Source organism: Cydia pomonella, chromosome 15 (assembly GCF_033807575.1).
Source record: "Cydia pomonella isolate Wapato2018A chromosome 15, ilCydPomo1, whole genome shotgun sequence".
In the NCBI taxonomy this organism is placed as follows: domain Eukaryota; kingdom Metazoa; phylum Arthropoda; class Insecta; order Lepidoptera; family Tortricidae; genus Cydia; species Cydia pomonella.
The window spans coordinates 8,104,347-8,119,817 of record NC_084717.1 but is presented as its reverse complement, the minus strand read 5'-3'; the positions used below and the strand labels follow the sequence as shown (position 1 = coordinate 8,119,817).

Below are 15,471 nucleotides of genomic sequence, written 5' to 3'. Positions count from 1 at the left end.
GATCGTTAAAAGCCGTTAAGTAGAATTATTTACTGCGTAACAATTGCGTAAATTTGTATAAGTATATTGTTTTGATTGTATAATAAAATACGTAAAATATGGTATTTTTATTAAATTTTAAATTTTAGTTCATTAATTAATTATTACGAATAAAGACTCGTAGGGTGTTTTGGAACGATGCGGTCTGACTTATTTTGGGGGTCTATTGTAAACAGTCAATATATCGTTGAATTACGTATGCACTTTTTTGTCTCTTTCTTTTTGCTAATGACGTGAAAGGGACAAAGACAATAGAATCCAAATACTTCGAACTTGTATTAGGCCCCGCACGTTGAAATGACATTCGAATATGAAGGTCACTTGAATGTTATTTTGTCTCACTCAGTGAGCAAAATGCGATTTTGCTCACTGTTTTTAAGCAGCAAATTACCCTTGTTCCAGCTGCTGACGTGAAAAAAATATTTGTCATTTTAGTCTCTAAATGTGATCAGGAATATTCTTTTAAAATCTTTCGGTTTCCTCATGTTACACCGTGTAAATGTCGCAAGATGAATAAAAAGGTAAAAAGACAAAGACACACAGTAAAAAAAAAATATTTTTTTTGTACAAAATTTTATTATCTAAGTGACATTTTTAGACTTCATACTTATTTACTAATACATAAATACATACAGTGTAAACGTTTCGTCAATAGACTTTTTAGGTACTGTATAACTTATAAAAGGTTACTTAACAATTTACATTAAGTACTTCGTTGAAGTATTCACAAGAGTAGGTACATATAAAGTGTTTTCCGGGTGTTTCCGTATTAAGCGTTAATTATAAAGAAATTAAACAAAATGGTCCTTAAAATAAAATCAAATAGGTATGTTTGCATTCTTAACTTTGGTTTTAATAATACCTATTGTCATAACGGTGATCACAGATGCTCTATATGGCGACTTGGCGAGAAATAAATTAATACTATTTGTTATTATTTGAGTACATATTCTAACATAATAAAATTAATAAAGATTGAACTAGTAAATGGAGTAATTAAAGTACAACCGGCTGCAAAACTGCATACCCACTGCACAAAGTGCACTTTTGCAGCTCGTTATGCATAATTTAACAATAAGAACTATAATAGACGTACATAGTTAATGTAGGGTTACTTTGACTAACTGGCGAAACAAGGCTATCTGACTCTCGCGGTAACTCGGCTGTCATCATTCCAATCAATGTCAAATTGGCAAGTCAAAAGAACAAAATATATAGCACAATCTAGCTGTACTGAATCCCTAGTGTAAATTTATGCGATAGCATGACGTGACTTACGCGTTTTCGTTAAGTCTCATTTTGTCTGGGATTTAGAAACAGCGCGCCAAGCGGGACGTTTTTGAAACTCAAAATCCCATACAAAATGAGACTTAACGCAAACGCGTACGTCACGTTTCGCTATCGAATAAATGTACACTAGAGGTACAGTACACCGCTACATGCATTCACAATACACATCTGTACTGTAATGGAACTGACTTTTAAAATAGAATCACATATTTTTTTAACGCACAGTAATATCACAATTCACAACCTTAAGTTACACTGACAGCATGTTTCGAATAATTTTGCTCAAACTGTTAATTGTAATTGACTTTATTCCGTTTGTGTAGGTCATGTCAATATGGTCATCTTAAGTTTTTATTGTACTTTAAAAGCACACATTCGCCTGATTTATAGTTAAGAAAAGAATTCAATTAATTACCTAATGAGATTAGATTTAACATGATTGAACTGACTCAATTAAATGAGCGAAGTTTCCCCATAAAATGGGTCCCGATGTACACACAGTCCCGCCTCCTCGGGATTCTTGTGGTAACTGAAAAAAGTAGAGACCAAGTAAGGTTTTCCGTTAAGGCAATACTCGTGTTTGTTTACGTAGGTACACCCAGCTGCAAAAGTGCATCCCCACCAATCATAACGTGGGTATGCACTTTTGCAGCTTATAGCACATTGCTTAAATATTTTATTTTTGGTAGCCGGTAATTATAAAGACAAGGCGTGCTGCTTTCAAACTGGAGTTCGAACCCCAGCGTTTTCTCTGGAAATTAATATAGCATTTGATATTTACTAGCACCTTTACGTTGAAGACAAAACATCGTGCGGATTACGGACTAATCCACATAGCCTAATAAAACGTGTCACTGAAACACAGCAAAATACAACACATAGGCAGGTACAAATCCAGATAAGATATATATCTTAAGTATATACTTATACACGGTGTAACATGAGGAACGCGAAAGATTTTAACCACGCACTTCTGAGGCCAAAAGAAGGAAACATGTTATATAACTTTAAGTAAATTTCGCAAAAAAAAAATTTTTTTTTGTTCAAATATTTGAATGTATTTGTACATCTAAGTATATAAAAAGTTAATGGTAAAACTGGCACTGAAGATGAATTTTTACAAAAAAAAATTCTAAAACCTAGTTTTTGCAAAGGTTACTTGTCACTTTTTGATATATTAAGGATATTTAGACTATGCCCAATAATGCCATCATCGCCATCAAAAAGGCGTTTTGCACTAAGTTACAATAAGATGTTTTTTTTTAAATTGGTATCAACTCTGAATCTAGGCGAAATCCAGAAAAGTTTATATGACATTTTACACTGCTAAAATCTTTCGGTTTCCTCATGTTACACCGTGTATACATCATCCCTTAGTGTGGTAGTGGTCAGCTAAAAGGCCACGATTTACAAGACTTTTTCTAGAAAGGTACAGATAAACTTAGCAGTTTTCTTCTTAAGTATCAACTTACTGCTCCGTTGATGTCTCCAACCCAGTAGTCACCCACCTTGGTGTCGTGCATGTTTTGTGCGACGGGAAACGTCCACTTTGAGTGGTCGTGGTAAGGTGTAAACGACGGTCTTACCCACATTGACCAATGGTAGGGTTGCCATCTCTAAAATTTGGAAACCAGGACAAGACGCGTGAAAACCCCGGATTTTAGAGTCCAGAATCCGGACATGTGAACAGATTTTTTTAAACAGGTTGTGCGTGTGTCGCGGGCGGCCTAAGGCTTTAAATTTTTAAGCCCGGACTACGAATGAAGTCCTGCCCGGACGCTCCCCGGACACCCTCTAAACTAGGACAAATCCGGGGAAACCCAGACGGATGGCAACCCTAACCAATGGACACAGATAGACTATACATTTTATTCTTAGTGTCAAGTCAACTTACCGCTCTATTGATGTCTCCCACGCAGACCCAATAGTCAGCCACTTTGGTGTCCTGGCTGTTGTGCATTTTGTGCGCGACGGCGACCGTCCATTTCGAGTGGTCGTGGTGAGATGTGAAGGACATACGAGCTAGTGGAAACTTTAGGCGCTCTATGTTACGCACTCTGAAATTGAATACATGCAATGTTTTTTTAAATATTTAAATGTTAATATCATTGTATAAATGCGTTATATTTAAAAAATACTGTACCACCACAGAGTACCGAAATGTTTTGGATGCTGTTTGTGTCATTCACGATGACGTGCAGATTTGTCAAATCTAACCTTTGAAAACATGACATTACGACTCAAGGCGCGCGTCGTCCTGAACGACACGATCTTTGCTGCTTACGTTGCTACGCTACGAATAGTGATTTTGCCGAAAACCTAACACCCGGTCATGGTGTGACAAAGTGAATTAAAATATGTACATGGAGCCCCAATATTGCTTAGCTATATTTTTCGATGAAGTTTACTGAGTTACGGAGCTTATAAATAACACGGTTACACTCACTTGACTTTTTTCGTCGTTATTGATATTTAAATATTTTGTAATATGTCTCACGAAAGTTTAATTTCGAAATACGGAGCACTTAGCCACTATTTTTATTTCTTTATCTCTAAGTAACTCGTTCTAAAAACTCTCAATATGATCTATTTACTTACTGAAAGTTTCTATTGCACTCCGAGTCCAAGGTCCCAGGGCCGTTAGTCCAGGACTCCACCAGCAGGTCTGACTGCAGCACCTCGGCCACCAAGCCGCTGTAAAGGTCGTCGTTGAACATGGCACTCTTCGCGAACGAAAGGAACTTGCGTCCGGCCAGAGTTTCGAAGCTCTCTATGTGGTACCTGTCAATAGTCAACGTCTTTATTTATAAAACATCGGTAAAACTGTTACAATGGTGTATAAAATTATGACTTACGCATATATTTTACACAAACATGGTGTGGAAGAGAATTTGGGCTTTAAATAAGGGATGCGTGCAGGCGACCATTCGTGAGAGTCAGAATAGCGGGTGTAATTTGTACTATTGATAAATTCTATAAAAACCAAATTTTTGTACCAATTATGTACCTCCATATTTAATTATAAATTTAACCATCTTATTTGTAGTTTCCAAGTTACTCATTTTACTTTTTACATTGCTATTTCACTTTTGCAGGCGCAAGCAATTTTTTTTTTTGTACATATGTTACCCGATATCTCCGAGAATCATGAACCGATTTTCAAAATTTTTTTTTTAATCGAACAGGTATAACCCCGAGATAGTCCCGTTGGCACCAAGTCGGGGTCTGATGATGGGATCTTGGAGAAATCGAGGGAACTCTTCAAATGTTATAGGTACATGTATGGCGCTTTTGGTAATATTTATTCACCTTACCGATTAAATTTTTAAGATAAAACGCTACGGTACAATTATTTTTATTAGGCCAGTACCTTTCACGTTTATTCTGATTAATTTAATTAACTTAGAAAATTATGTCTTAAATAAGGCCAGGCGCCATATCAAAGGATTCTTCCTAAGAAAAAACATAGCGTAGGTTTACTTTAGGGGACAGAGGGCGCGAACACCAAAGGCCTACCTTTTGTGATTAATGAAAATAATGTTACTTAGTACATTTTAACGTTTTTAAAATACAAAAATAGCTACTCGTTTGAGTATTTTGAGCATTAGTACTCAGACGACTAAGTGATTATCATATTTTGTTTGATATTTATATTTGTTGCAATTACAATACTAGGTACAATAAAATATGTCAACGGTTAAGAATGTTGTTATTAAATACACGTGTGTATTTTATGTTATTTACAAACATTAATCAGTAAAACAATACGAGGATATAAAACAAACGTAATAACAAATACCAAACATGAGTAGTAATTATAGTTTATACTATGATTTATGAATCAACGTAAAGATTTAAAAGGAAACCAGGTTATTAGTAATATGATCTGGAAGCGGCAGCATACAGTAATTACTTGGATCGTATTTAAGTAGCACAAACAAAAACAGACCTACTTAATGTATATGGTCGTAAAATCATATTACCAATATTAAATATCGCACAGCAAGGTGAGCAAGGCAGCGTATGGTGACTAGCATTTGTTCCTTGCGGCGTCAAAACCGAGAATTCCCATTATTCTTATAGGGTCCAGGCCACTATTTCTAGTTTTATCTAACAAGAGAATATTTCTAAAGATGAAATCTAACGATGTAACAACCTGTTATTTAGATATCAAAATAAATCATTTTCTTTGTAGACTTCATACGAAAGGCATTTATTTTAGAACTAATATCAGATAACTTTCAGCTCGGGCTGGACGACAGAAACATATTCCCCAGATTAACTCGACTCCACTTTTATGCATTTAACAGCTGTAGTTCCACCAGTCGTTTACCTACGCAATAGAGTTAAATGAAAAGTATCAAACAAGTATATGGAGTTGCGAGCATCAATAACCTACGACTGCCTACCATCTTGTAAGCTATAGGTACGCGTGGGTCACGTTTTATAAAAGACTTGTAATTGTAATGTGTTATCGCTGTTTGCGTATTTTTCAAACAAATATGGTTGTATGGGTATACGTATTACGCAATCCTGTTTGCCATAATAAAGGTGGTAAGAACAACTAAACAACTTACCAAGGAGAAGCATCAACAGTCTTATTGTTCACCACCTCAACCAACGCTGGCAGCTCATTCTCGTATTCCGTAGGTATTTGGCTGTAAACCACGAGTGGCTCGTTGTATTTCAGCTGGGTGGCTATCTGGTTTACCGTGGCTGTCTGTACCGACATGCAGAGCATGGACTGTCCGTACTTCATACCGGTTTGTGGGTAGCTGTAGCTGGTTAGGTTCATGCCGCGACCTGAATTGAAAACATAGAAACGGACATCAGTTACAATATGGATACAAGGGCCTCAAGGGCCTATTTTAGATATAAGCTAGTTATAGTAATTAAATGTATATATCCATTATATATATTGTTATATGGATACAATAAAACACTAGGAGAGTTCATAATTTAAGTTCCATTATTTTTAGGGTTCCGTACCCAAAGGGTAAAACGGGACCCTATTACTAAGACTCCGCGTTCCGTCTGTCTGTCTGTCACCCGGGTGTATCTCATGAACCGTGATATTGAAATTGTCAAAGATGATGTATTTCTCTTTCCGCTATAAGAACACATACTAAAAAGTACGGAACACTCGGTGGGCGAGACCGTCTCGCACTTGTTCAATTTTTTAAATAATGAAAAGGAATTTCATGGGACGGTGCTCAATACTATTACATCCGTCTAGGGTAGTCTTCATTTTGGATGCGAATTCGTATTTCGCTCCGGTCCGTCAAGTGGGACATTGCTATATACGAACATAAGCGTTATAAGGCTCATACACTGGACCGACGTGGAATTCGCATTAGTGTGATAGCCGCGTATGGCCTGCTGGCCTGCTACTAAACTCAAGTAGCAAGTGTATGAACTCGCAACAAACACTAACCAGTGTGTAACAGGCGATAAAAGCTACTTATGCGATATTCGCACAGAAGGATACCTAACCTACAAGATAAATTTGTCCATGTTGTTGTAGAAAAAATGTAACTCACCATCAGGTACTGGTGGGAACCTTGGCACAGAATGCACAAGCCACAGCGACGTAAACTTGTCTCCCATAATCACGCCCTTTGTGTGGCCTTTCTCAACCCTATTCTTCAAGAATTTGGTGTGCATTTTGCACATCTCGGCTAGGTCGTAGTCGTCGTAATACTTGTCGCCTAGCTTGAACTTTTTGTACTTCTTTACTGATGGTTCCGTGAACTTCATTTGACCTGTGGTTAAAATTATGATAAAGTTAAAACTCCTGCCAAGCAGATCTTATTGCATGAGAAAGGATATTTTGTTAAAATACTGTTTTAAATAAAATACTTATCCTGCTTCTTAAATATTTTTAAGATAGTTACCTTTTTTACGTTTTGAATACATTTCAGCTACATTTTGCAGAATATCTGGGGCATTCTCATTAGCTGGGGGCTGGTCATTGTATAAAACGGTCATGGTCTTTGACTGGAATAAAAATCACAATATATATGTTTTTTTATCTGCTCATATGAATGGGCTAACTTATGTTACAAATAGGTATTGCTCGTAAGAAGTGAATGGCTGATAATGACAATGTTATTGATAAAATATTCTATATTATTAATTACAAATTTTATATTTTATTAATTCTATTTTTATATTGTTACCTTCTTGTTTGTTTGTATATTTTAACCTGTGTATTTCAAGACAACATTTTTTACTTTATTTTATTTAGGTACACTGAAGGAATTATGTTAAATTCATATAATGTGCAATCAAGGTCTAATGAAATGAGTAATAACTTTAATTATTGAATTAATTATGACTGTACAATGTTTTGTTGACAGGATTTAATAGCAATAGGTATGGATGACTATTCGATGAAGTAGGTAGGTACCACAATCAGGCCATATAAACTTAATGATGAATGGACATAAATCTAATTTTAATATAGATACTGGTCAAACATATTCATAAAAAGAACTCTTACCTGGTACATGGGTTGCAGTGTCCTGCCCAACATGGAGTTGGGATTGGCAATGGACATGTCGGACATGATCCAACCTTGCCGCAGTTTTGAGGGAGTCAGGTACATGTAGGCTACCCCTTTTCGGACCAAGGGATTTAAATGATTCTTTTCCTTAGGTAGCTTGTAGATGTAAAACCTAAACAAAAATTGAGTCATTAAGCACTTATTTAGGTAGGTTATTTAGGAGGTTAGTTAAGTATACAATTTTATATTGGAACTGAGTCAACATCTATTGTGACAAGCGTACCCTTGGCTGAGCGAATTTTACCTTCCAATACAAAAGGAGTTTCATTCTCATTTTAAAACTATGTGTTTGATTTTAATGAAACTTTGCACATATAATGACATGACATGAGGCATGTGCTGTAAGTAATTAGTAATATAGGTCCAATTTACAAAACAAACAAAATAGAACAGAAACAAGTTTTGTATAAAAGACATGATTAATTGTATTTTTTTAATTATGGTATCTGAAGCTACATGAACTAATTACAGGACTAGATATACCTTATTCTTTTTGTAAGTACAAAATTTCAAACCAGTCTAGGTAGTCATTTTAAAATGAAAGCATAAATATGTTTGTATGGAGAACCGAAGCTCGGGAGCCGAAGCTGGGGAGCCTTAAATGGAAGTCGTTAGACATAAGAATATTAGCAGCTCCGTTTATTGACTAAGAAAAATATGCAAATCTTAATTATTCTTACATTTATATGTAGGCCGAAAAAGTTTCAAGTGCCAATGGAGTCATCAATGGTTAATTAATAAATGAAAATTAAATCATTGTTCCATCTAAGTTAAGAATGCAATGGGGTCTGCCTATGGTTGGAATGGATATCGTTTAATAAATATACTTACCAATCAACTGGTTCACCTCTATCATTCCTACATTGTTGAGCTGAACTATCACACTCGGACACAAATAAAATAACTACGATAAAACACAAGCGGTACATCGTGATGCGTGTTTGTTTCGCAAAATCCTAGCTCAAAGTAACAGAAGGATGTTTTTACAATCGGTGTGTCATCATGATTTACAGTTCAAGCGACGTGTTGCAAATAAAACTATTAAACAATGCATGTATTTACACAACAATCCATAAACATGGCATGGATTTCCTTTCCGATTGAGGGTTCAACAATTTGAATTCAAAATATAACTTTCGGTTGTTGTTGTTTTCTTTGTGTCGCGAAGTGACGCATACGCACGGCGATACGGTGTGACCAGTTAAAAAACAAATAACTAAATTAGTTATTAAGTTGACTGTACCTTGTTCCAAGCCTTCAAATTGAGATGGCGACATTCGTTTCATACTGGCAACACCACAGTTCCAACGACGTCAGGCGCAATACCGGCTTTTATAACGGGTTTTTACGAATCCAGCTGGCAGGCTGCGCGCCACTGCTCAGACCATTGGCGATTTGTTTCTGGCAGAGGAAACACCTATAATTAAGTTTAGAAAAATTTCGTAGTAATTTTCTAAATTATTTCAGTTCCATTATGGATAATTCAAATCCTAATAATGTTCAACATGTTCCGGATGTATCGGCTTTAACTGAGCACGAGCGCATGACCAGGTTAGAGGATGTAGTGTCCAAATTAGCCCACGAGGTAAGGTCTTTACGTGACAATTTTTCTAGTCGCCCGCGGGAATACTCCAGTGATTCGGACGTGTTATCAATTGTCTCGCCTGAAGATATGGAGACTCCAGAGGCTCCTCCGGTGCCTGTCCCGGGGCCTGCAAGGGATATTAGTTTCAAGCTTGAGACTACCCTCAAGTCGTCGGGCGCGATAACCTCAAAGGAGCATGCTGAGATTTTGGACAAGTTGCAGCATTTCAATTCAAACAACTGGTCGCAGGTAAGATACATAGATGCTCAGAATACGTATGTGTCATCTCCTGGCTTTACTGATTTGGAGAGTAATGACATGATAAAGTCTTTTGATCGTAACCGTGCCCTCGCCGTTACAGAAAAGACTCTAGCAGCTGTGTCTCACGCTCTCATCATACAAAATGAGAAATTGAAAGCTGGATTCGAAACCTTCGTGTCTTGGATAGGTTCGCAAGGTGATTGCACGGTTGAGGCGGTAGCAGACAAAATCAACGAGGTATTCTCGGAGGGTGACTATTCTCGTATTCACTTGGACCTCTTGCAGATGGTCTGTGGCCGTCGGGCAGACATTATCCAACAACGGAGAGATGGAGTTTTGCACTTCGTCAAGGATCGCTACATGAAGGAATCTCTTCGAAAGATCCCTCCAACACAGGAACACCTCTTCGATGACAAGCGGTTTTCTGACTGCATAACGAAGAATGGCGGAATTGACAAGGTATTTTTCTGTCCACGCACTCCTGCGCAAGGAGTTGCTAGCAAACGAACTCCTGCGCAAGGAGTCTCACAGCCGGAACAAAGCAAGAAGGCTGCGGACTATCCTAGTTTCCGCGTGTATCCTGGGTCCTCTGCTGCTCCCGCCCAGGCTTCGCAGGACAGAAAGCGAAAAGCCGGGCCATTTCGATCCAATCAGCGAAGCGACAAATATTACAGGAACAAGCAAGGTAAGCGATCTCGCAGGCGCTACGACTGACTATCTCAGCTTCCGGGCGGGTCAACTGGAGCTTTTTATAAACCAATGGAAAGCCATGGGGGCTCCAGGCTACATAATCAAAATTCTGTCTGGGTACCGGATACCCTTTGTCAAAAAACCGCCTCTAGTTCACCCCTCCAGACTTTCGTCAAAGTTATCCACGAAGGAAAGTCCGGAAATGATCGTTCAAATAAAAGGCTTGATAGAACAGGGTGTGCTAGAGCCGGCTCCGTTGACCCCAAGTTTTGTATCAAACATGTTTCTGGTTCCGAAAAAAGGTGGAAGCGTACGCCCAGTCTTCAATCTAAGGCAACTAAACAAGTACGTATATGTGACCAAATTTCACCTAATCAATATGTACAAGGTCCCAGACTTTCTCCAACCACGAGATTGGTTAGTAAAGCTCGATCTCCACAACGCATACTTTCATATTCCGGTCAAGGCCTCACAACGAAGATTCCTAAGGGTAATGTTTCAGCACCAGCTTTGGCAGGTGACCTCCTTACCGTTTGGCCTCGCATCATCTCCGAGGACATTTGCTCTAGTCACCAATTGGATTGCGGAAGTGCTGAGATCTCGCGGTATCAGGGTCATCGTATATTTGGACGACTTTCTTCTTGCAAGCCAGAGCCGATCATTGCTTCAGAATCAAGTAAGACTCGCCCTACAGATCTTCGAGGGTCTAGGCTGGACTGTAAATTACGGAAAGTCCGTGTTGTTTCCCCAGAGATCCATGGAGTTCCTGGGTATTCGTTGGGATCCTTGGATCAACCTGAAGTGCCTCCCAGAAGCAAAGATTCAAAATGTTGTGCAAAAATGCCGAACGATGGTAAATCGCAGGTGCGCTTCATTAAAGCAGATCCAATCTTTACTGGGTCTACTGAACTTCGCCAGCTTCGTTGTTCCGAGGGGTCGTCTCAACAGCAGGCTCTTGATGACGTTTTGCAACCAGCTGCTACACATGTCCCCAAGAACGAAGGTAAAGCTCCCAGTAACCCTATACACCGAGCTCGATTGGTGGATCAACCACGTAGCTGCCACATCTCCTCTTCACCCTCCAGCGACCCAATACTTTTTGACTACGGATGCGTCAGGCCAGGGCTGGGGCGCTCAACTCAACAACAAGCAGTTAGCTGGCCAATGGTCGCAGTGGGAGGCTCGTCAACATTCAAATCTCCTAGAAATGATGGCAGTACAGAAGGTAATAACATCGCAAAGTCGCTTACTGACGCAATCGTCTCTTATGATTATGTCGGACAATCGAACGGTGGTGTCATATTTGCGCAACGAAGGCGGTACGAGGTCACAGCAGATGATGGAGATGACTTATCGGCTACTGGAAGCGTTGGACCGCTATCACATTCATATGACAATCCAGTTCATTCCCGGCAGATACAACACGGAAGCAGACAGACTCTCAAGGTTTCGCGGTCAGTCGGAGTGGCACCTGCTGTCACCAGCGACGCACCAGATATTCCAGGTTTGGGGTACTCCGCAAATAGACCTCTTCGCATCGAGGAGAGCTCATGTAGTACCGACATATGCGACTCTAGACCAGACGGATCCAGATGCGTCCTTCGTCGATGCGTTCAGTCGCAGATGGGAATATCAACTGGCGTGGATATTTCCTCCCCCGTGTCTAATCCCAAGAGTTCTCGGTCACCTGAACGACGCAGAGGGTATGTACCTATTGATCGTACCGAATTGGGAGAAGGTGTTTTGGCGGAGCGACCTGAAGAGGCGATCCCTGGCCCCTCCAATGGAAATTCGGGACCTGAAGAACCGGTTAGTAGACACACAGACTCTGAGACCTCCAATCGATGTCAAGCAGATAGCTTTAGAAGTCTGGCTGATACAGGGTGGGCCGCATTGCTAGGTACGTGGAATGATAAGCAAAAGGATTTACTTGCAAGCGGTTGGCGAAAATCCTCATTAGCTTCTTACAAACCAGCGTGGTTAAGGTGGTGCAGATGGTGTACTGCCAATAATGTTGCCAGAGACAATCCAGAACCGCAAGATTTGGCAAGATTTCTTACAGATTTGCACCTAGTAGAAAAGCTATCGCATAGTACAATTTGCTTACACAAATCGGTTGTTTCAACTTTTTGCCCAGTACGTTCAGGCCCACCGCTAAGCTCGCATATAGTTGTCCGCCAGGCTTTGAAAGCTATAGCTTTGAGTAGACCAATGCCTCGTAAGAAAAGTATATGGGATGTTAGAGATTTATGTACTTATTTGGAGAATAACGAACCTTTACAAACCAGTTTATTTGAGGTGTCTAAAAGATGTGCGATTTTGTTATTGCTTTGTTCAGGGCGACGCGTACATGACCTGACGTTATTGAACATAAATGATTCCAGTTGTAAGATTGATTCTGACTGTATTATATTTTGGCCCGAGTTCGGTTCTAAGACAGACAGTGCATCGCGCAGGCAATCTGGTTGGAAATTGTTACCATGTGATTACAATAAAAATATAGATCCTGTTTATTGGATAAAATTATTAATTTCCTTGTCTCAGAACCGAAGAGAGAATATAAATAATCTATTTATTTCTATATGTGGCCCTGTGAAGCCAGCTTCACGAACCATCATTGGTGGATGGATAAAGGCAGTCCTTAAAGACGCTAATATAAACAGTAGTGCTGGCAGTGTCCGTTCCGCAGTTGCTTCGTCAGGCTGGCTTGATAATCATAATATTGATGATATCTTGGAAAGAGGTAATTGGCAAAGTGCTAATACTTTTCATAAGTTTTATAGAAAAGCAATTAGTACTCGTAATTCACATTCTAATCCTTTAGATATATGTTTTCATACGATATAATTCACATATTCTGATCGATATTAATATAAGGTCATATATGTTTACCAATCAGGTGTAAGAGTTAATTTTTATGTTAATACATTAGATTTTCTTATAATTCTATCTAGTATTTTATTCACATTGGCGATCTATTTCATTTTGAAAATCCTCACTCATCCAGCAGTCGATAACAAACACTTCTCAATTTGAAGGCTTGGAACAAGGTACAGTCAACTTAATAGACAAATTTTACCTGAAAATAAAATTTATATTAAGTTACTTACCTTTGTGGGGACATATATACATACATAGACATATACATCGACCGACGTCGTGTCCGTTATAGAAACAGTGAAATTGTTCTGATAAGAACAGTTTATAGATCGATCGATTGACACTCTGCGGTTAAGCAGAGAAACGGTGACGTTTGCTCTAACAAGAGCAGTTTTGAGTTTGCCCTGAGAAGGGCAGTTTTATGTTGCCCTGACAAGGGCAGTTTATGCATATGCGGAGCCTGCAGCATCCTCTTCGTGTCTTCTACCAGCAAGTATCAAGCAGCGGAGCGGGACACGGCGCACCGACGACACGATGTGCACCCTACGGAGGCCGGCCGAGAAAAGGACGGGAACGTTGGCTCGCTTTATTTTATAGGCGCGCGCGAATGCCGCGGCCACGCGCCGCAACCTCGCGCCCGCGCACCTCACCCCGCGCGTCTCGCGCGGCTACTATAATGTATCACGCTCTTTCCTGTATATAGATCTCTTTCTTACATTTCTCTAATTTTGTATAAATTACGCGCATTTTTGTAAATAAATTCATTCAATCTTGTACATAGCTAAAAACGTCTTTCACTCCAAGAACCTTCTGATACCTGCCTACATGGTACCTACATCACCATAGTGGTGACCACCGACTGAGCAGAAGAAATCAAGCAAGAAGCGTTCCAGATCAAAACTACGCTCGAGGACCTCGCGCTGCTCGCCGACAAAATGATGGAGCACACGCCATCATCATCGAACCAAATCGCCGCAGTCGCTCCTCCCGCCGTCATACCACTTTCGTTACCACCGCCACTACCTCAACCAACTGCGTCAGCTCGCGACACGCAATACCTCATCGGCGAAATAAGAAGACTCTCACTCGAAGTCGCCGAGCTTCGCTCGAGACCGCGTGAAAACTACAATCAACGCTACAGCCGCTCAAGCAGACGATTTCCATCACGTACCCGTAACAACTCTCAATCGCAAGATCGAAGACCGCGTAGCCCAAGAAACTCACCACTGCCGTACTGCCATTACCATCGACGTTTCGGCATGGACGCACAGAAATGCGCACAACCGCAGCTGCAGCTTCAAGCCGATCCCGCCATCATCACCAGCGTCGGAAAACTAAATGTAACGCTGGCTGCGGCGGAAACCGGCGTTACCACCAAATCCCACCGCCTCTTCGTACGAGACCGAACCAGCAAACTCGTCTTCTTGGTAGACACCGGCGCGAACATCTCCGTTCTACCAAAGACACCCGGCACGAAGGCGCAACCACTTCCATTTCAACTCTACGCCGCTAACAACACCGTCATCCCTACCTATGGCGAGAAGACGCTAGAACTCGATCTCAACCTACGCCGACCATTCCGGTGGAAATTCATCATCGCTGCAGTTTCGAAACCCATCATCGGCGCAGATCTCCTGGACTACCACCACATCGTCGTGGACATCACCAAGAGAAGATTGATCGACGGCAAGACCCTACTGTACACTTAACGCACAGCTCTGTACTGACGCTAACATACCTACCGTGCGCAGTATAGACGTGCAACAGTCGTACCACAACATTCTTGCCGACTACCCTGGTACCACTCGCCTAACATCCATGAAACTCAGCCCGAAACACAACGTCGAACACTTCATTGAAACAACTGGACCACCACTTCACTGCAGACCACGTCCAATCGCACCGCACCGCTACGAACTCGTGAAGAAGGAATTTGCCAACATGATGGAGCAGGGCCTATGCAGACCAAGCAAAAGCCCTTGGGCATCACCTCTTCACGTGGTACCTAAGAAGAACGGCGAATTACGTGTGTGTGGCGATTACCGACGGCTTAACGCAATCACTAAGCCCGACCGCTACCCAATCCCACGCATACGTGATTTTACCTACCAACTCGCCGGCAAACAAATATTCTCAACATTGGACCTCAACCGCGCATACC

At 40.4% G+C, this 15,471-nt stretch overlaps 1 protein-coding gene across 1 annotated transcript; it reads right to left on the bottom strand.

Annotated features, from left to right (window-relative positions):
• Positions 1 to 629: 629 nt before the first annotated feature.
• LOC133525713 (deoxyribonuclease-2-alpha) lies at positions 630 to 9,066 on the bottom strand. The gene is made up of 8 exons (XM_061862076.1): positions 8,726 to 9,066; positions 7,832 to 8,006; positions 7,224 to 7,326; positions 6,870 to 7,091; positions 5,907 to 6,132; positions 3,928 to 4,110; positions 3,224 to 3,386; positions 630 to 1,858 (listed from the first exon to the last, which is right to left on the bottom strand). The coding sequence occupies exons 1-8, from the start codon at positions 8,821 to 8,823 to the stop codon at positions 1,760 to 1,762; spliced, it is 1,269 nt and encodes a 422-aa protein (XP_061718060.1). The 5' UTR covers positions 8,824 to 9,066; the 3' UTR covers positions 630 to 1,759.
• Positions 9,067 to 15,471: the final 6,405 nt, after the last annotated feature.